The 22,993-nt window shown below is 41.4% G+C and overlaps 1 protein-coding gene across 2 annotated transcripts in view; it reads right to left on the bottom strand.

Annotated features, from left to right (window-relative positions):
- Nucleotides 1-4,914: 4,914 nt before the first annotated feature.
- LOC109396381 (constitutive coactivator of PPAR-gamma-like protein 2) overlaps nt 4,915-22,993 on the bottom strand; it is a 226,141-nt gene continuing 208,062 nt past the window's right edge. The window contains exons 31-36 of one of the 2 annotated variants that reach the window (XM_019668137.1): nt 20,326-20,440; nt 17,474-17,683; nt 16,102-16,303; nt 13,838-13,976; nt 13,399-13,456; nt 4,915-9,956 (exon numbers count right to left, since the gene is read on the bottom strand). In XM_019668137.1, the coding sequence (XP_019523682.1) occupies nt 9,702-9,956; nt 13,399-13,456; nt 13,838-13,976; nt 16,102-16,303; nt 17,474-17,683; nt 20,326-20,440 (979 nt within the window). In that variant the 3' untranslated portion in view covers nt 4,915-9,701. The remainder of the gene's footprint in view (nt 9,957-13,398; nt 13,457-13,837; nt 13,977-16,101; nt 16,304-17,473; nt 17,684-20,325; nt 20,441-22,993) is intronic. The other variant, XM_019668139.1, reaches the window with a different exon arrangement.

Raw genomic sequence — 22,993 nt, 5'->3', positions numbered from 1 at the left:
TGTGTGGCGTTTTAAGCATTGTCAATGTGCATTTTGGTCACACGCCTTCCCCTGACTCAGTGATGGGGCTTCTGTTACTCTGAGTTCCCAAGTGACTTTTGATAGCAAAGCTCCCACTGCCAAGCCATGCTGGACATACAAGTATAATATGAGCAAGAAATATACCTTTTGTTACATTGAGATTTGAGAGGTATTATTGCAGCAAAACCTAGGCTATTCTGACTAAAACACTCCTTTTTTCTAGAGTTAGAGATTACCAATGCATAAGGACTGAATAATGAAATGAAAATGTATATGGATGTGTAAAATAAAGTACCTGGAACCTCTCTCTGACACATAGTAAGCCCTCAATAGACCATACATCACTTTCTGTATCTGCTCTTAATAAATGACCATGGAATTTTCATATTTTTCACATACAAATAAAGACTGGTTGTAGAAGTTGTAAACAGAAGGCAACATTCTGGGCTCACGCTATTCTTAATCCTTGTGACTTTAGAAATTTCATTGTCACTTTCTCCCTCAAATACACAAAAAAGCCCTCCAATTGGCTCTTCTTGAGTCATATACCTATCCTACTGGGGGAGGTGAAGCCAAGTGACTTATGATTAAACCACCTTTACTACAAGATAGGGAGGAGCAGTTCCCCAAAGGAAAAAAAAAACTGTGTTTAACTGCCCGAAAGAGGAAGGATTGCTGGGCAGGTAGAAAAAAAAGTTATCTACCTAGTCAAAATGAACTCAGATTTAGAACCCTGGTTGTATCACTGATTAGCTGTGTGTGAACTTGGGCACCACTGAATCAGTCTGTCCATATGCAAAGTCGGGATAGTATTTACTTTGCAGAGTTGTTTAAGGATTAGAAATAAGGTATTACTACAAGAGCCTAGTAACTTGCCTGGTACCTAATGGGCCCTCAATAAACAGTAACTTTTAAAAACTAAATGCTCAAGATTTCCTACTATTGAATTCTGAGTTCCAATACCCAAAGAACAAAGGCTAGGAAAAGACAACTATAGCCATAATAAACAGAGTATAAAACAAAGTATGTTACAAATAAGAGTTCCATTTAACGGTAAAGTGTTTACAAGCTTCAGCAAGCCTCTAAGGCTCACCTTTAGGCTCAGCTGTTCCTGGTACACACAAGGCGCAGAGCAGTCAGGTAGGCCAAACCCAGCTAGTCACTCAGCAGAAGCCTTAAGTTAAGGATGCCCTAGAGTCCTGGCTTCAGACATGGTTCTAGGCATCCCTCTATTGTTCAAAGGTGACTCAGAGCTCAGTTTTTTTCAGAGCCTCATTTTAAAACACATTTAAATGAATATAATTCAGCACTGAACCTGCATATTCAATCTTCTTGTGTTTTTGCCAACAACGTATCTTCTTCCTTGGAAACAATCTGCTTTGTATCAGAGAACATTTTCAAAGGTGTTTTAGCTGTCCTTTATTTAGTCATCAAACATTTACTAAGTGTATGCTGGGTGATAGGTGTCAAGATAGAGGTGGTCAATTTAATCGAGGGGCAGAGATGCAGCAAAGTGCTATAGAGATTGGTTATGATGAATCTGTGCAGGGAGTCAGCAGATGAGGAAAAGAATCAAAGATATGAGCTGAATCTTGGGTGGAAACAAAAAGAATGTACCAGAGACAAGGGAAGAAAGGCATTCTAGGCAACAGTACAAGCAAATGAGAAGAAACGGATATTTACAGCTTAATATTTCTGGGATGCACTTCACTGACACTGGAGGGGGTTAGGCATGGTTGGAAATGAGGCTAAAGAAGCAGTCAGGGGCCACATCATGAAAGTGGAGGTGCAGCATGTTAGAAGGGCAGATAACTCTGAAAGCTGATAAGCATGGTGGATTAAAGCACTGGTTCTTTTTAAAGATTTTATTGGGGAATTGGGGAAGTGGAACAGCCGAATTGTTGTCCTTCAATCTTAGTTGTGGAGGGCACAGCTAGCACAGCTTCAAGTCCAGTTACCATCCGGCTGCCCGTCAGAGCAGCTCGTGGCCGCTCAGCTCAAGGTGCCATGTTCAATCTTAGTTGCAGGTGGGCGTAGTCCACCATCCCATGTGGGAGTCGAACTGGCAACCTTGTTGTTAGGAGCACATGCTCTCACCAGCTGAGCCATCCTGCCACCTGTTGGCATCTCAGCTCAGGCGCAGCTCACTGGCCCATGTAGGAATCGAACCAGCGACCCTGTTGCTCAGAGCTTGCACTTTTTTTTTTTAAAGAAAGTTCTTTTCATTTTTTAAAGATTTTTTTGGGGAATTAGGGGATGGGAACAGCGCAGGGGAATTGGGGGAAGGGGAACAGACAAGTTGCTGTCCTTTTGTTCTTCAGTCTAATTGTGGAGGACATTGCTTCACTGGCCCAAGTCGGCACCATCATTGCATTCTTCCCAGGTGAGGCAGATCAGTCGCCGGCTTCTGGACGGCCGCTCACNGGCCGCTCACGCTGGCTGCTGGCTACACATGGTAGCCCATGGCAACCCACTGCAGCAGGGGCTGCAGCCTATGCCTTCGCCGACAACTCCAGGTTGAGCTGTTGTTCAGCATCTTAGCTGTAGCGGGCAGTGTCACTGGCCCTCATAGGTGGGATCCGAACTGGAGCCCTCTGGCGTCCCAAGCCAGCTCTTAACCAATGCGCCACTCGGCTGGCCCCGGAGCTCGCACTCTTAACCAGCTGAGCCACTTGGCCGGCCCCAAAGCAGTGGTTCTTAATGTCTCTTGGGTTGTAGACTTTTTTAAGAATGTAAAAAGGTATGGGACCTTTCACCATGAAAAGGTACATGCACTTAGACACAAAATATTCCTTACAGTTGCGTGGACAGGGGTAAGACAGGGAATCAACTGCAACAATTAAGATGAGACATGACAAGGTGTGAATTAAGCCATGGCACCAGGGACAGAAAAGAGACAGATGTGAGAAACAGAAATATGGTTGAGTGTTATCAACAGATCTTGTCACAAATTCTATTTGAGAAATGAGGGAAAGGCATGAATCTCAGATAACTCCATTGTTTTGTGATTTAGAAAACTCAGTAGTAGGTAGTGTCACTCATGGAGAAGATTAGGCTTCAGAAGAGAAGATAAATAGGTCAAAAGTGCCTTTAGACTTATTTTACTTCGCGTAATATCCTCTAGGACCATCCATGTTGTTGCAAACAGTAAGATTTCATTCTTTTTTATGGCCCTGAAGAGCAAAATAAATGAACAAAAAAACCAGAAACCAATTCATATACACAGAGAATAAAACTCATGGTTACCAGATTGGGGGGTAGGGTGGGGTTTGGGAGCAGGGTGAAAAAGGTGAAGGGATTAAGAAGTACAAATTGGCAGTTACATAATAGTCACAGGAATGTAAAGTAAAGCATAGGGATAAAAAAATAGGTGGGGGCAGCCAGTTAGCTCAGGTGGTTAGACTGCAGGCTTATAACACCAAAGTTGCCGGTTTGATTCCCACATGGGCCAAGAAGCTGTGCCCTGCCACACTGAAGGCAACTACTTGACTTGGAGCTGATGGGTCCTGGAAAAACACACTGTTTCCCAATAAAATTTCTAAAAAAAAAAAATACAGTAAATGTTTAAAGTAAAAAAATTTATTACACTAAAAGACAGATTGCCATTAATCCCCCTCAAAATATTCCCCCTCACTTCAAACACACCTATCCCATCGTTCTTGCCACTTTCTGAAGCAGTTCTGGAAGCCTTCTTTCATGAGTGTCTTTATTTGGGCTGTCATGGCTGCCTCAATGTCCTGAATCAATTCAAAACGTTTACCTTTCATGGTCATTTTGACTTTGGGGAAGAGCCAGAAGTTGCATGGTGCCAGATTCAGTGAATAAGGTGGATGACACACTGTGATGTTTTTATTTGACAGAAATTGCCATGCTATTGTAGAAGCGATATATGACATGAGCGTTGTCATGATGGAGGATGAAGTAAAGACAACCATGAAAGAGGACTTCCAGAACTGCTTTAGAAAGTGGCAAGAACAATGGGATAATTTTGTTCAAAGTGAGCGGGAGTATTTTGAAGGGGATTAATGGCAATGTGTCTTTTACTGTAATAAAGTTTAAAAAAAACAAAAACTAAACATTCACCATATTTTTCGATCATACTTTGTATGTTGCTAGGTGGATACTAGACTTATTGGGGGATCGCTTCTTAAATTATATAAATGTCTAACCACTGTGCTGTACACCTGAAACTAATATAATATTGAGTGTCAACTGTAAATGAAAAATAAAAATTCAAAAATATATATACTAAAAAAGAAGTAGGGCCGGCCGAGTGGCGCGTTGGTTAGGAGTTGGCTTGGGACGCCATCTCTGAGCAGCAGGGCCCCGGTTCAGATCCCACATGAGGGCCAGTGAGGCTGCACCCTCTACAAGCTAAGATGGTGAACAACAGCTTGACCTGGAGCTGGGCTGCCGTGAGTGGCCAGCGATGGCATAGGCTGTTGGTGGGGCTGGCCGGCAGCTGGCGTGAGCTGCCGTCCAATGGCCGGTGAGCGACTGCCTCACCCGGGAAAAGCTTAATGATGATACCAATATGGGCCAGTGAAGCGACATCCTCCACAACTAGACTGAAGAACAAAAGGACAGCAACTTGTCTGTTCCCCTTCCCCGATTCCCCAATGCTGTTCCCTCCCCCAATTCCCTAATAAAATCTTTAATAATAATAATAAAAAAGTTGGTACTATTGTGTGGTTGAGTTTTCTACTTGACTTAAGAGGCTAATGTATAAAAAAAAATTTGAGTCTGTGTTTTGGGACACACAATGCANTGGGCCAGTGAAGCGACATCCTCCACAACTAGACTGAAGAACAAAAGGACAGCAACTTGTCTGTTCCCCTTCCCCGATTCCCCAATGCTGTTCCCCTTCACCAACTCCTCAGTAAAATCTTAAAAAAACAACAGTACCTTTTAAACACCCAAATAAAGAAGTTCAGCAGGAAGCAAAATATGCCCTTCCATTTGATGATTCTTGTGCTGGCTCACTTGCCCTGATATTCACCTACAAACAGGCTCCAAATCTCTGTGCATTGAGACAAGTATATCCTCCATTTGCAAAAGGGATCCAGATATGAAAGAAGAAATTAAACTGCACACATCCAAAATTATTTCACATTAATTTTTACTAAAAGAATAGACTTTTATTAAGCACTGTAAGTTTCTTTCCAACAGCATTATCAGAACAACAACCAATTTCCATCACAGAACAACTCCTGAGACATTTTCATTCTTTTCTGAAATACTTCCATTAACTCCTGCAGTTTCCCCTAAGAAGCATCCATTCAAACTTACATTAATAAACTATGGAGCTTTTGTGGTGAGGTGGGCCAAAAAGGCAGGGAATTTGGAATCTGGGAGTGGGAAAAAGAAATACAGATTATCCACCCACTAAACACACTGTCAAGGGCACAGGAGAAGAGATATTAACACAGAAAGAAACAATGAAAGAATTTCTTACTTTTGTCAATAACATCGTTTATCAGGGAGCACAAAACATCATTGACTCCTTGCAGTTAAAGTTTCTTTACCTAGTATGTTTGTTATTCTAAAAATAGAATAAAATAAAAGGTGGGAGGGGACATGTCTTCTGGGAAGTAACTAAAATGAAGTCACCAGATTTGGCGGGGTTATGAGAGATTAATGAAATATGAAATATTAAATTTGCTTCATTTACATGAAAATTCACTAGTCATTAGTTACTAACAACTTGGAGAAAAAGAGCATCTATAAAATATAAAAGTACAAGGGCAATGTCAAAAGCTGAAATGGGCACCCTGGCACAGGGAGTATTTTGCTTTTAACTTGGAAAAGATGGTTTCATAAAAAATGAAGTTAATTTCTTAGAACATCAAAATAACCTCTGGCAATATTGAAGATAAATAGCAGTAATAGGGGAATAGGTACACTGAACTCTACCTGCACCAGCAGACTACTGCAATAAGCCAGGAGAAAAGAAAATGAAAAGTCAAACAAAAGAAGATGCCCAAGTCAGGAGAGGGAGAAAAATATAGGGTGACACACAATGGAACAGTGAAAAGTTACCCTCCCCCCCACCCCCGACACCCAAGCATATTTAGAAAATATGCATCAGGAAATGAACAAGTATAATGATTAAACCTTAGTAGAGTTATACTAACTACTTTAAACTGTGGTCTACTCGTATTGTCAGTTCCAAGGATGGGGGTCTTACAGGCTCAGAGGGTAGCACTGACATTCCCACAGGAGCCTTCCATGGTTCCAATGGACTTCCACAATCTTTCTACCCTACGTAAGCATTCCTCCCCCAACCCCCACCTTAACCATCCTCCCAAATGCCTTGTCTGGCTGTTTTTCTCAGTGATCAAAAAAAGTTAATGTGAAGTGGCAAGCAATGCCAGAAAATCAAGATGGAGACAAAAATCAAATGTCACTAGATGAAGGAAGTGCCATTTGTTGGGCTTTAAAGTTTACCCGAAGTCCTACTGGCTCAGAATGAAAACGATACAAGTGAGCAGAAGTTTGCCAGACCTGGTCCAGACCAGACTGGTCACTGAATACGGGTGGGAGTTATAGGCTGACCCCAAGGCACAGCAGCAGAAGTCAACAACTGCCAAGTCTTGGGGATCAGTGGCTATATACAACCAGGGGGCTTTTGCTTATGGCCCTAAAGGTAAAGGGGCCATTTCTGGGGGTTCCTGTATGACTTTGTTCAAGAGAGGCCACATCACAGAAATGGAACCAAGTGAAGGATGATAGCCTCTTCAAGTGGTACTCACAGCAAACATCAGATCTGCCTTTCCCAATTTGTCCTCCAGTGATAAACAGTCCACCCTCCAGTAATGATCCTTAGTCTTTCTGGCTTCTGAATTGTGTGTTTTGGCAGATAAATTAAAATATAGGAATATGGCCTGTCATGGTTCTTTCTAGTAAACTTCCAAATCCAAATTCCGAATCCAAGTAAAAGTCACGGTTGGAAGTGAGCCACTTGTTTCACCCCGGGCCAGCCTAGGATAAAGTGGAGATTTGTACAAGGGAGAAAAAGCAAGCCTTTTGGCAAACTGGAATCATCCCTGTCAAAGTAGCAACTGTATTTCTCACAGTGAATGCCTATAAAATAAGAAATCTGCGAGAGTTAACAATACTGTCATTTGATTGTATCAAATAGATTCAAGATGCACAGAAACAGCAACTGAAGAAAATACCTTTCCATATCACATATCACTCCAAGTACTTCCTATGAGAAAATGGAGAACTACAATAGAAAAGATTTAACACAGCTCAGCGACTCTGATTCCTTTTCGAGCTCCTAAGGATTCCTCCTGGCTGTGGCTCCAGAAAGAAATTTCCAAGCCATCTAAGTTCACTACTGCTGGATATAGAAGTCATAACCTTCAAGATGTTGCGAAAGGTTGGGCAGGTCCAAGAAGAGGGGGGACCAAATTCAGGGACCCAATTCCACAAACGAGATTTTTGTACACTTTGTTCCTGGTTATATTTGGCTTGGTGTGCATTCTTGTCATCCTGCTTTGGTTCATGTAAGAAGTGTCTGGGCAAGGGGGGAGGAATTCTAGAACTCCCTCCTGCAAATTGTAGGTTCTCTTAAACTGGGCCAGACTAGGATTAAACAGTCTGAGACTGTTTTCAATCTCTCATGACATGTAAGTGGGCAGTAAGCAAACAGCTGTCTGGTTGTCTGGGAAAAAAATCACCAAGGACCTGCAGTGGGTTAAAGTGCATGGGGTTTTTCAAAAAAAGAGAGAGAACCCTGCTAGAAGTCTAGTCAGTTGTACTCCTATAGAAATAGTACTTCTTGGGCAAAAATATCACAAAGCCCAAAGGAGGTGTGTGAGGCTGAAAGCCTCAATTCCTGAATGAAGACACAGTGCTAATCTGTTGCAAGCCATGTTCCCATCCCTCATACTTATAGACTGCTGAGGAGGGAAACTGGAAATGCAAGGTTGTTTTAAGAGTATCTCTGTGGAGGAGGAATAGCCTCTTTGTCCTGGGCAGATTCTGGCCACACTAGGGCCTGGGAATCTTTCACAAACTACCCCTAAAGGCCTGGGCCAGAGTTCTCTATAAAGTCTTCCTTGCAAAGCAAATGAAAAGATCCAGTAGTCAAAATGTCAGTGAACAAATGAAACAATCCAGGCATGTAAAATCAAAACTGTTGATTTCCTCGCACTTCCCCACCTGTCTTTCCAATGCTAGTCCACTCTCCTTCAGGGACTCATGGCAATCAATTCTAGCCTGAGGCCAGTTTGATCCTGGAGTTCCGAATGAGATTTCCTCCGAATTGGCTGCAAGGCCTGGTGATCGTCTCCCATCCCCTTTCTCTCTTTGATCTTGGCTGCTCCTTCATACGGAAATGCCCAAGTCTTTCCAATCCAGTTCCAACCTCCCGTTTTCACCATATGGGATGTGAGGGCTCTGTTCAAGATTAAGCTGGTGACAACCCAACTGTTGTTCTGAACAGGCAATCTCTGGAAAGTACTTTTTGTCTGCTTTAGAGAAGCCCATCCCTCTTCTCAGAATTGTGATGGGCAGTGACTTAGTAAGGATTTTAAAGTGTGGTCTTTTGAAACCCACCACTCCATTGCTATGGAAGCATTTCTGGGAAATTCAGTAAATCCTCTGGGACATCACCATGTATGTATGTATATATGTATGTATGCATATATCTATATGTAGATATATATGTACACACACACATATACATATATTTATATATATAAAATATGTATAGATAAATAGATCTGTCTCTTTATATAAAGGGTATGTGTATGCATATAGACACACACATTCATATATACATCCACCCATGCACCCATACACAAATGTGTGCACACACACACACACACACACACACAGAGTCTTTTGAGTTCCCTTTCGTACTCAGTGTCATTACATTGATTTCCACCCTTTCAGGGCGCAGGCAGCAGGGAGTGGGCGAACTGCGCCACATCAACTATTTTACAAACAATGCGTTAGTTCAGAGGCAGGAAAAATCTGCCTAGTACTTTTGCGACTCACTTGAATCCCCCAGTACAAAGGCCATTGGTAGTTTTTTTTTAAGTGTATAAAATAAAATAAAAATAAAAATAAAATAAAATAACCAATACTACCTCACTTCCCTGAAAACATCTACCTTTCTGATTGTCAGGCCAGAGCTAGAGGTGGTGGTACAAAATCCTCGGGTAGGTGGGGGAGTGAGAAGGAGGTGAATACTGATTACATACAAAGGTCCCACTACTTTATAGAGCAAAAAGTAACTTAGGAAGCCATAGGCAGGTGTCCCCACCACCTCATGGGTTTTGTAAGTGAGTATCATGATGAAAACTCAGAAAACCGAAGCTGGCACTTTTCTATATGTGGCCTTATGTGATGACACCCAAATTCTGACAGTCACTGCCTTACTAGGCTTCCAGAGGAGGTAAAGAGAATACTGGTACTCTATATTCATTTTGACAATAGGAGCTAGTCCTATTGCCATTTGTCTTTGACCAAAGCTTTCCCAGAAGAGACCACTAAGTCTGGTGGCCCAGAAAAAGACAGGGAAGGGGAAAAGATGGACACAATAGGACAGCCCAACAAAATCCCGGATAAATCTGGTGTAAGTATTTATGTCGTCCTCTAACTTGGGCCTAAAATCAGAAAAGTATGTTTTCCCCTCTTCCTGATCTGGTAAAGCCATCTGCAGCTTGTTATTCCTCTTTTTCTCGTGCCATAGTTCCCAGTTTTTGCTCTCGCAAGCGGCTCTTCCCTACATTCTTCATGGGGAAGTAGCGGTTACCATTATTACACATGCTGCTGTCTCTGGATAAGGCACACAGGGATGGAGCTGGAAGATGATGATCACTCTTCTCTTCCTTGATCAATGTGACATTGCCTCCATTTACCTGTGAGCGGGACCGACTCTGATTAGGCTCCAGGGATTTAGAAACTCCATCTGAAGTGCCCTGTATCAAAAACAGAGATACTCAGTGGAAACGGTAATCCCAAATGGCTGACCCTTCCCAAGCATGTTCATAAACTAGCTTGTGGAAGCTGCTTCAGTTCTTCAAAGACACCAGAAAGCCCAAAGCTTGTTACTTAGGGTGAGAACTTAGGGTGACAAGAGATTGATCCGACCGAAATCCAGTGGCAAGGACAACAGCACAATAATGACACAGCTACCATTTATGAAGCTTTACAATAGATTTTTCTAATACTAATAGGGACCCTAAGTGGTAAATATTATGATGCCCTGTTTACAGATGAGGCACAGAAAAATTAAAGTAACTTGCTCAAGAACACCCACATAGAAAACAGTGGGACCAGGATGGCACTCCAGGTCAGTCAGCCTCTAAAGTGTATTGTCTTAACTGCCTCGAAGCGGACATCCGGACATGTAAATGAAAGAAAACAAACCATGAGATCTAAGTGCGATATTCCACACAGTCTTTCATAACTAAAACCACATCTGGGGCCAGCCGAGTGGCTCAGTTGGTTAAGAGCTCACTCAAGAGTTTGAGCTCTGAGCAACAGCGGTTCAATTCCTGGCCCCAGCTGAGCTGCCACTGAGCTGCCAACAGGTAGCAGGATGGCTCAGCTAAAAATAAATGAATAAATGAATAAATAAATACAACCACGTCTGTTTTTCTTTTAATTCCAGGAAGGTGACTCTATTGAAATGCTAATAACAAAAACTGCATTACCTTGCGGCGGAGTGCTGGCTCTCAGTGTTAATAGGAATACTAACAGCTTGATTACTAGGCGGTTGGGCATGCCAGCTACTCTGTTGTTCATTTTACAGATAAGATAAGTGAGGCTCAAAAAAGTAAAATGACTTGTCCAAGGTCACTGGCATGCCTAGACTTGTATCCAAATCTGTTTGACTCCAAAGGCCTTGTTCTTTCCACTAAGATACAATACACAATGGAAATCTAGTTCCTGTTGAATTTGTGGTTAATTATAAATAACTACTAATTTTTATTGAGCACTTCTGGTTTTCCAGGCCCCATGCTAAACTTTACATATATCATCTCATTTAACACTTGTAATGACTCTGTGAGGTAGATACCAATTTCTCCAATTAACATATAAGAAAACCAAGGCACAGAGAGGTTAAGTAACATGTTCAAGGTCCCCGAACTGGTAAGTGGCAGAGCCAGACTCAAAGCTAGATCATTTGGCTCCAAAGCCTGTACAACACTGGGGCTACTGTGAACTGCTGCTGAAGAATCTGGAGATAAAATGAAACTAGTAAAAATCCACACAATGGATAGAATTAGCCACCCGAGGGAGCTAACAAAGAAAGTAGAACATTACAAATAAGTGACAAGAATTTGAAAACACACTAAACTCCAGAGGCCTAGGAATACTCTCAAGAAGACATGACTATACTGTAAGCAGATTTAATACGCTGGAACAATGAATTATCTCATACTTTGAAGAAAGGGTGACTGAACAGCAAAAGGAGAGTCAACAAGGCAATCTGCAGCAGCTCTGTCTAGAGAAGATGACTTCGCTGAAAACAAAGTCAGCATGAGGATGGCTTTGGCCAAGCTACCTCTACAGTAGATAACAGTGTCCCCAGAAATCTTAGCCAAGAGAAATAGGATCATCAGCTATCTGGTGTTTTCCCTCAGTTGCCTCATCTCTGAAAGAGAATAATAGTACCTATTTCACAGGTTCTTATAAGGATTCAATGAGATCCTCCATGTAAAGCACTTAGAACATGGTGTGCCTGGCACTCTGTAAGAACTCAACAAATGCCAGCTACTATTACTGTTCTGATTCCATGTCCCCAAGCAAACTTCTGACACAGTGGCCTCCCTTGCAGCTTGCACTTTGAGAATGAAAGCTCTGGTAGACATGGTTAAGAGCACAGTCACTAGAGTCAGTCAGGCCTAGGTCTGGCTCTTGTTTCTAACAATTACAGCTGTTAATACTGTGTTGGAATCAGCATAGCACAGGGCTTTGGATTGCGTCAGCTTGGGCTGAAATGTCAACTTCGATACTGACTTTATGGATAATTTTTGGCAAGATGCTTCATTCCTGAGCCTCAGTTTCCTCGTATTTAAAATGAAGAATAATAAATCTCACACGTATTTCTATGAGTGACTGGAGCAGTGTAAGTGTACAACATGTCGTGGTAATTATTTCCTCTCACCATAAGTCAGTACTTGATCTTTCACTCTCTCCCTTCTCGTCCCCATACCCCACTCTTTTAGCCATATCCTCATAGCTATTTTTGTGATCTTGGTTAATGTAAGCCAACCACTGAGAGATGGAGTCATTCTTATTGTACCAAAAATATGAGGTTTTTGTAGACTATATGTCCAATGATCAGACCCTGAATCATGGTGAATTCAACAAGGATTTTAAAAGTCTTATGGGAGCCTAGCTGAGTGACCAGTTTTCCTTCTAGGTATAATCCCTTTTACCTCACTGAACAGCTTCTGGAAAAAGCTGAGAAGCTTTGGAAAAAATTCCAAAGTCATTGCTTTCTGACTTTGGAGTGCATTACAAAATGCTTCGCGTGTGGGACTTACCATTCTATTTCCATTTTTGGCTCAAAATAACATTAGAGCAAATCTGTATTCTTTGGGAAAACATTAGACAATGGGGGTTAACATGGATATAATGAGGGCTGGCTATATATAGGAGAGCTGATTTGAGATTGAGAACTGACGACAAAGTTGCCTTGCAGTATGGTCTAGTCAGTGACCCTTATGAAGATCAGAGACTGCATATAAAGTGTTTCGTAGATGAGATGGCTTGGTAAAAAGTAGGCACTCAAGACATGGTAGCTGCTATACTATCAGGAGCCTAGCAGTCTGAGTCCAATACAATACTTTGGATCACTATAAGAATAAACCTTCATTGTTTGGGGGACGAGGGCTGTGTCTAGTGAAGACCAGTGGGGACTGTGATGTAATTCAAGGTGTAGACTGGAAGACAGTTTAAGACCATTCTGAGCCATTCAGAATATGGAGAATGGTAACACCTCCTCCTCTCCAATATTCAGCAAACGCCACAGTCCAATTTTCTAAGCATCTCTGGTAGCCCCTCAGAAGGTCAGGCATGCTGCCGGCAATCCCACCGTTAACTTCACCCTGGCCCCTTGATGGCTGCATGTAGCACATATTATGCTACATAAATGTCTTTGGGACACAGTATCTGGTTTCCACCTTGTGGCCTCACTCACTGAAAAGGATGACACTCTGCAGCCCTATGGGAATGGTCTGGGCAAGCTAACCCTCACTAGGCTGCTAGAGAGCAGGGGAATGAAATCAAACGGCAGGAGAAGCTATGAAAGCTCCCAGGTTTCCATGCCTGATCTGATCTCTTGCAATTTAGCCAAAAAAAGTCAAGAAGTATCAAACAGAAGCTAGATAATCTCAAAAAAGTGCTTACTTGTTTATATCCTTTTTTATGTCCTTTGGATCCTCTACCAGTCTGTTCTTTTCCATGCCTTTAGAAAGTGGGGGGAAAAGTGATCATGAGGAACATATTAAGCCCATACTCCCATTTTCACTTAGTTAACAACTCACCTCCTCTAGGAATTGTGACCCTCTTAAGTCAGATGCCCCTTCTCTGTGCTACCTCTGTGTGAACCTCTCTCTGTCATTTCTAAACTACACTAAATTGCTCTATGTCCCAGAATCCTCCTCTAGGGGCAAAACCTTTTTCATCAAGGCAGGGCATTTAGCATGTTTCCTGAACTAAACTGAACACTGGCTTTCAAAACGGAAGGTTAGTTAACGCCTCTTACCTTAATAGGATTCAATAGCTGGGCATTTTCCTAAGGATACCTGACTGACACTAGCTCATACCAACCTATTCGAATACATACCCCTTTCCTGGCCCACCGACAGAAACCACCTGCATGCCAAAGGAGCCTCGGCCCCTAGAGGATCTGCTGCCAGCCCACTGGCCCACAACCATCCCGGCAATCTCCAGTTTTCCTCCTTGGGGTGGGATTGGATGGAGACCTGGAAAGAGAGGAAAAATGGCAGTAAAGAGTAGTAAGTGAAAGGTAGGATAAGAGGCAGAACAAAAGATTCTACAGCCCACCTACTCTGCTTATTTCCATTTCTTTATGATAAAGACTCCATGATAACAACAAAGGGTCATGGTGGAAGCAAATTTAGGGATGGGGTTGAAGATCTGTACACACCCACTTTAGCAAATGTAGTGTGGATGATTCATTTTTCAACTACAGAGCCTGGCACAGAGTAGGCATTCAATATTTGTTGACAGAATAAATGTCTTAAAATTTAATTATTGGAAAATTATAGGCCCAAACCACTTCTGATTTAAGTATGTATCACTACACACTGGAGGATTAGCTAAACAACCAAATGAAACAGAAAATAATGAAACTAACGGTAATTTATCATTAAAAAGCAAGAATAGTAATCGTGGAAAACCAGAACTAATTCAAGACAAGACAGCATGATATTGCCTTAAAACAGGAAATTCCAACTCAGTGTGTATGAGTTCACAGGCACAGTAGAGCTTTGTAATTTGGCACAAAAGGAAGCCTTCATAGAACAGAGTTCTAGTAATTCTAGTTCTAAAATTAAAAACCTTTCATTTTACTTTGTGGAGAAAACCCAAATGTTAATAAACCTTCACTTATTTAGCAGGTCATTAGTAACGAGCCCTTCGTATACATAAAATTGGGAGTCTGAGGAACTAGGGTGCTAGCTAGTCCTAAACGGGCAAGAAAGACTTGCATTTGGGGATCTTGTGGCTTTTCAGGAGGGAGGAGGCTCCTCACGAACGCCTAGTAACTCGAGACTAGGCATCACCGGGAGCTGGGGCAATGGTGAGGACCTCCTGAGAACCTAGCCTTAATTAAATCTGTCTTCTGAGACACAGTAAAATCAATAAGCAAAGAATGAGAGAGGAATCCGTAAAGTCACCTTAAGGCATGGAATGACTCCCTGGTTTTTAAGAGTTAATCATTACCTGACCAAACAGGGTGTTACCAGAGCAGACATCAACTGCTCATCTAAGCATAGCCTTGAGCTAAACATCCATACTGAATTCTGTGACCTTAAAGTTAACAAACTTCAATTTCCAGCTTTTTTTTTTTTAAATTTTTTTATTGTTAGTTTCAGGTGTACAGAACAATGGAATAGTTACCCTTTTCACCCTCACAAAGTAACAACCCCCTCCCCCCCCTCCACTGCCCTCCCACCCCCGATATCATGCTTATCTATTACAATTCCATTGAATCCGTTTCCGCACTCTACTCCATGTCCCGAGGTTATATATATGTATATCCAGCTTTATTTTTAAAGTGCTGAACAATAGACAACAAACACCTTAAACCATAGCAATGACACTCCCACCTTATCACAGAATTTGTATTTCATGTTAAAATGTCCCTATTAAAATATCCTGTTTCACCAGGGGACAGGTTGTTTCCATTATCAGGATCAGTATCTGAGCTACCTAAGCATGACTGTCTATTCATCATTAAGCCACAAGTCAAGTCACCATAATTTAATAATTTATATGTGTGTATATGTGTGTGTGTGTGTCTGTGTGCGTATTTGTTTTCCCCATTAAACCACAATCCCTGGAGGGTGTGATCTGTGGCTTATTTCTTTCTGTGCTTCTGAAAATATGTCAGATCTATCCCCAGAATGGAAATGGGTACATCAGACTATGGTCATCTGCCAACACTGGTCATTTACTCTTACCCCCCACTGCTCTTCCTGCAGCTCCTCTGTACATCTGCCCATGGGGACTGAATGTTCTAACCAGAAACCATGAAGATTGAGTTCACATGAGTTATAGTTCTCAAAAGTAATCAAGTGGCTCCTGGTTTCTGTATCAGTTACTTCAGAAGTTTGGTTGGTGAGAATCAAATCCTGAGAGACCAACCACCTCTATGGACAGTGGTCTGGAAAGTCAGTGGACTTTCTTCCCCAGGCTACACCCCTCCATCTCAATAAGCTCCTCTTCAAACTATCATAACATAGCACAAAAGGTAAATGAGATAAATGTATGTGAAACTGCTGATTCTGTAACTGGCAATAATTACTATAGTGGTTATTATGAAATAGATTGAGGATGACAAATACCTCATTTTTAGGTACTGACCTGCAAAGCCCCGGCTCCTTCCTTGAGGCGGAGGTGGCACAGAGCCCATGGCTCGGGAATAAAGTGAAACAGGGTAGAGAGAGGGCACCATGGGAGGCATAAAAGTAGGTGACGGAAGGAGAGCAGAAGGTGGTGGATGGCTCATGTTGACTCCTTCAAGGATACTCTGTCTCATCTTTTCCACTTTGGTTGCCAGGTCAGCCTTCGAACAAGGAACAGAATAATAACAGCAGCTGCCACGTTTGAACTTCTATGTTTCAGGCACAGTATTTATTGGGCACTCTAGGTACAAACTCAGAAGCCTATTCCCGTTAAGGGAATCAAGGTCTGGAGTTAAATGACCAAGGTGACACACTCAGGAAAGCTTGTCTGGCATCAAGGCCCCCACTCTTCATACCACACCACACTGCCACCATACTAGTTCTGATCTAGGGCTTGTGAGGCACACTGACTAGGTCAAGAAAGACAAATATAACAATAAGTATTTACTGATGGTCTATTACATGGCCAGCAATAGGCTGGGCCATTTTTTTAGAGGGAGGTAACAGAGAGAAGAACAAAACCCTGACATATACAAAGCCTTTCAATCTTGTCCCCCATACCCAGGATCAGGCACCCCAACCTGTCCAAGATAGGTCCATGCCTCTAGGCCAGAGGTCGGCAAACTTGTCCTGAAAAGGGCCAGATAGGAGATATTTTAGGCTTGGTGGGCCATATGGTCTCTGTTATAAATATTCAACTCTGCCATGTCAAATAAATGTGGCTGTGTTCCAATAAAACTTTATGGGAATAAAAATTCCAAATTTTGGAATTTGGGGGTAGTCTGCCGACCCCTGCTCTGGTCCTTCAGCTCATTCCTCCCAAAGGGATAAGGGTTCCTTTCCCTTGCCTTCCCTCATTTTCCCCAAATTTCATTGTAAAAAAAAATAAAAATAAAAATAAATCCCCTACTCTTTACTCTGTTATCTACTTCACTACCCACTTCTATTTCCAAACATAGTTCCATTACAAAAATATTACTTGATAAAGTGATTTACCGTTTTTGTAAATAAGGGAGATGAAATTCTAAGAATTGGAGGAAAGACATATAGTATATCTGGGCATTCCATGGGGAAGAAATGCTCAGAGTAAGAAAGGGTATATGAAAACATGAAGCTCATTTTTAAAAAGCTTTCCAATATATGATTTTTTGACATGTACATATCAGACTCTGGGCCTCTGGGACTATCACTGACCAAGTTAGGACAAGGTCAGCCACATTCTCCCACTTCTGCTACCTCCCTCCCCACTGTCTCTGCTGTTCCCATCCCTGCCCATTCACCCCCACAGCAAATCAGAGATGGCCCTTAGCACTTGCCCAACATCCTGGTACCTGGCCATCACAAAGCTCAACGAGGGATGCTCGCTCTCGGCCTGCTTTAATTAGCTTGCTCTGGAACAGCTTGCCATCGAAGTAAATCCAAGGGCAGCAGTGCTCCCAAGGGACTGGCTGACCACAGGCATCATTAGCAAACAGAGCTGTGTCGACCCCGCTCATGAAGAGGGCAGCAAGCTGGATACCTCGAGCATCCAGTTTTTCAATCTAAAACCACCACAGAGCAAAAAGATATTAAGAAATTACTGTTATTGGTTACATTTACTCTTATTCCTGTTATGCTGATTATTCGAGTTAAATTTGAACATGTTGCCTTTTAATATAAACATTTGAGTGCACAAGCAGCTTCTATCCATTTCTTCCCTGAGATGGTCTGAAAGATACTCATTAAGAAAACAACAAAAAAAGACATCTGTTTTGAAACTTTAAAAAGACACCAACTTGAGATACCAGGTTTTTTTTTTTGGCTTGTCAAATTAGGAAAAAAAAAACACTAAAGACCAAAAGTATACCCAATGCTGCTGCTGATGCAGTGAAATAAGTGGGCATGTTCATACAAAGTTAATGAGGAATGTATATTGCAATTAAGCAATATGTATAAAGAACTTTGAAATGTTCACATTTGTTCACTCAAATTCTACTTTTAGGAATCTATTTTAAGGAAGTAGTGATGTATAAAGAACTTCTATGCATAAAGAAGTTAATTGTAACATTACACATAATGGGGGAAAACTACTATAGAAACAAAAGGGCCAATATTATAATAATAAATGATACATCTAAATGATAACATGTTATTTACTAAATTTTTTTAAAACAGAAAATATGTGCTATTTTAAGTAAAAAACAATGTATAATTATAAACAATATCTCAGCTATGTAAAAAGTACATGATGAACGACTGGAAGAACCATCAAAATGTTCACAGTGGAGGGCCAGCCGAGTGGCTCAGTTGGTAAGAGCGTGAGCTCTGAACAGCGGGGCTGCCAATTCCCACATGTGGCAGTAAGATGCGCCCTCTAGAGTTAAGACTGTGAACAACAGCTCAACCTGGAGCTGGGCTGCCGTGAGTGGCCATCGACAATGTAGGCCGGCAGCCAGCGTGAGCAGCAGGCAGCCTGTGAGAGCTGCCGTGAGCCGCCATGAACGGCCATCCAATGGCTGGCGACCGATTGCCTCAGCCGAGAAGAGCGCAATGATCATAATACCAACATGGGTCAGTGAAGCAGTGTCCTCCACAACTAGACTTAAGAAGAAAAGGACAATAACTTGGCTGTTCCCCTCCCCCAATTCCCCAATAAAATCTTTAAAAAAAATGTTCACAATGGTTATCTCCCCTTGGTGTGTTACATGGCTTTAATAGGAAAAGGGGATGTGCTTGCAGGTCCCCTCCTAGGTGTGGTCTCAGGTCAGTAACTGCTGTAGCACCAAGAAACATGACATTTATAGTAAAAAGGAATCATCCATTGTTTGTCTTAGACTGTTTTGTCTTTCCCTTACTTGACCTCACTTAAATTAGGATTTTCCAAGTCTTGTTGGACTTGACTTTCTTCTAGTTTATCCTAGGGCCTCAAAGGTCTATGGCTACTGAAGCTGGGAGAGAGGGGTATCCTGTATTAATAGCTAAAACTTATTGAGTACTGTGTATTTAAAATAAGTGAGGCACCATTCTAAGTGTTTTGCATCCATTATTTTATTTAATGTCCTCATAATTCTAAAAGTAAGGAAACTAAAGCTAGAGAAGTTAAATGACCTGCCCAAGATCACATCAATAGGCGGTAATGAAGCCAGGATTCAAATTCAAGGAAGCCTGGCTTCAGAGCCTGCCCTCTGGCTTACTATGTTCTACTGCCTTCAGTTATACAGTGGATTTATTTTCTTCCTTATGCTATTCTAGACTTCTTTTAACACCCAGTAAGTATTATTAAAAGAGGAGGGTGTCCATCGACAGATGAATGGATCAAGAAGATGTAGTATATATACAATAGAATGTAATTCAGCCATAAAAAAGAAGGAAATCTTGCCATTTGAGATAGCATGGCAGGGCCTTGAGGGTATTATGCTGAGTGAAACATACCAGACAGAAAAAGATAAATACTGTATGATCTCATTTATATGTGGGACCTAAAACAAAACAAAACAAAACAAAAACAACCCAAACAAACTCATATTAAGAAAGATCAGATTTGGGCCAGCTGAGAGGCTCAGTTGGTTAAGAGTTGGCTTGGGAGCGTGAGCTCTGAGCAACAGCGGCTCGATGCCCAGCGCGAGCTGAGCTGGCGCTAAGCTGCCTATAGGTAGCAGGATGGCTCAGCTTAAAAAAAAGTACCATATTTCCCCATGTATAAGACGCACTTTTTCTAAAAACTGGGTGTGTCTTATACAGTGGTTGTAGATTTCACATGCCATAGATGGAACAGAGGACGAGGCAATATATGAAGACAGTGATTCGTCATCAGACACAGATGAATACAAGCTAAGGGTTGGGAGTTTTGACAGTGATGAGGAGTTGTATGAATTTTATGATGAACGAAACTTGAGTTCTATAGCTTTATGTAATACTTTTTTTTTTCAAATTTTAGGCCCAAAAATTAAGGTGCATCTTATACATGGGAAATACGGTATTTGTCTTGCATAATAGTCACCTTTTCTATCCATTCTCACCCATCAGCATGGGAGCGCTGTTGTAGATACCTCCTGGTTTTATTAACAGACATAATATTTGGTTAAAGTAAATCAAACATTTACCTATAGAACTTATTCTTCTTCCTAGCTCAAGGCAAAAAAGACCACAAGTAAAGCTATGAGCTCATGAAATAAAGGATTTAGATGAGGGTAGATCAAATCACCTTGAGTTCTTGCAGCTGATCTGGTTCATATAGCTGGGTAGATACTGCCTGTGCAAGGAAGGTGTCTAGCTCATGACGATGCAGGATTCGGCCACCAGGCCACTGAACCATGTACCTAGAAAATAAAAGCATCATTATTCAGTCATAAAAGCTTGTTTAAACTAAGAAACTATCATGGCCAAATCCTATGCTAGGTTTTTGTGATTCCAATGGAATAAAGTAAAAGAATCTCTGCATTGGGTTAGTTACTGTCTGGGTAGTAGAGGAGATAAGGCACGTACAACAACTAGTGTACGTTGGTACTTAGTGTGTTAAGTACCAAGACAGAAGAATGCTACAAGAGCACAGACGAGGGGTATGACTAAAAGAATAAGGAAGGGCATTCTGAAAAAAAAAGTCAGCAGGAGTTGAGTTTCAAAGGGCATGTAGAAATTAATGAGACAAAATGTAGGGAGAGGATGTTCTAAGTTGAAGGGACAGTATGAACAAAGGCACAGAGTTCAGCATGAGATGTCAGGTTAGATAATGCTGGAGCTAAGCAGGTTTGCACTGATGGGAGGTGAGATTAGAAAGTAGCTCAGATCATGAAGGGTCTCGAAAACAGTATTGAGGAATTTAAATCTTTATCCTGAAAATATAGGAAGATGGTTAAGGACTGTCAGCAGGAGAGTGATATTGACTGGTTTGAAGATGACAGGCTGAGAGTGTAACAGACAAAAGGCATGGATACCAGTTGGGAGGCAACTGTAGCAATGTGTGGCCCAAGAGGCCTGAACAAGGGCGCTGGCTGAGGGGATGGAGAGGGCCAGGAGACAAAGAGCTATTAAGGAGATAAATCCACAGGATTTGGTCATGGGTTTTTATGGGAAGGGGATAAAGGTAAGGAAAGAGTCTAAGATTCCTAAAATTCTGGCTTGGGCAGATGGCTAGATGATGGAGCCACTTGCCAAGATAAGAAATGCACTAATTTTAAATAAGTATTCACTGATGAGTATTTGAATTGAATTTCATAAGTAGAATATGCCTTACTGTTCTAGGCACTGAGAATACAGAAAGAGGAAGAGAGAGAGAAATAAAAAAAAATACATCAGTACAAAGTCTGTCGTTAGCTCCCTGAAGGCCCCACAAGACAATGTTCATAATTATTGGAGTTGTGTGAGACTTCAAAAACTCATCACTTAAAGCAATAGCTGGTCTCTTTAAGTGGCACATGAGATGGGTTCCTGGGGACTCTGGCCATGTTACTACTACCAGGAGGCAGTGTGGTGCCCTGGGAAGAACCGGGGCTCTGCAGCCAGACAGCCCTGCTTCAAATCTAGCCTGCTGTTCCTCACCTGGAATGATCACAACAGCGCAGGCAGCCCTAATGTCAGTTACTTTCTTCAAGCCCAAACTACCCGGGATGGTTCTGGGATTGCAGGACATGCTATCAAGCCCTGTTGCTTCTTTTTTAAAAAATTTTATTGGGGAACAGCCATGGTCATTGGTTACACATTGCTTTCATGCTTCAATGGCATATTTGACTCTTTTAAGGAGGGCACAGCTCACAGTGGCCCACGTGGGGATCGAACCGGCAAGCTTGGTGTTGTCAGCATGATGCTCCAACCAACTGAGCTAACCAGTCACCCCCAACCCTGTTGCTTCTTTAGGAACTAAATTCTAAATGACTGGGATTTCCAGAGGAAATCTTCCTGGGCCACACAAACTTCCCTGCTCACACATTTTCCACTTGAAGTTTCTTCTTTATATTTTATACTTTTTTGACATTCTATCATATATTGCATAACTCATAGCTTATATCTTCTACCAATATAAAATATTTGTGTTCCTCAATGCTTTATTTTTTGCCTCGAGGACTGTATTATCTAGTAATGTTGTTTATTTGTTTTGATTTGTAGTCCTTTGCCCATTCTTTTATTTTTAATCTTATCATTTTATTGGCAAAATGTGAAGCAAAAATAGAAGAAAATGAACAGAAATGCAATTACAGTGGGGGGCTTTTGTATACTACCATCAAGCTATGACATACAAAATCCACCTAAAATACATTTAAAGTCACAGAAGATTTGAAAAATACAATAAATACATTCAAATGCTTGGCTGACTTTGTACAAAGAAAACACATTCTTTTCAAGTGACCATGTGAGTTCCCATGAGGCCTAGGACCTTGATTGTTTGCCCTTGTCTATTGTCCTATTTATTTATCATTCCAATTTATTGTGAACTATCTAGCAAAGCGCATGGCATAGAGTATATATCAGTAAATATGTATTGGGGGAATGACTGAATGCATCAATCAGGTCATACCAAAACCCAAAAACCAAAAAAACCTCAACAAAAATCCTCCAAAGCAGAACTGTACCGGTCACACCCTGACCACTATGAAAGATAAACTCACCTAGAGTCAAGCGTGGAGACAGGCACGCTCACAGACAGACTAATACAATGGGAGGGGTGTGATTTTTATAAACTGAACAGATTATCCTGAGTCTCTAAGGAGAGAGTTACTAAATTTATCTGGGAGAATTGGAGAATCACAGAGAAGGAAACATTTCATTTCCTAGGGATTTTTTTGGTTTGGTTTACACTTTTTTTTTTTTTTGAATAGTTCATTCTTTTTTATTTATTTATTTATTTATTTATTTATTTATTTATTTATTTATTTATT

This window comes from Hipposideros armiger, unplaced genomic scaffold (genome assembly GCF_001890085.2).
Source record: "Hipposideros armiger isolate ML-2016 unplaced genomic scaffold, ASM189008v1 scaffold_518, whole genome shotgun sequence".
Classification (NCBI taxonomy): Eukaryota; Metazoa; Chordata; class Mammalia; order Chiroptera; family Hipposideridae; genus Hipposideros; species Hipposideros armiger.
The sequence above is the reverse complement of the archived record's forward strand: the minus strand, read 5'-3'. Positions and strand labels throughout refer to the sequence as shown.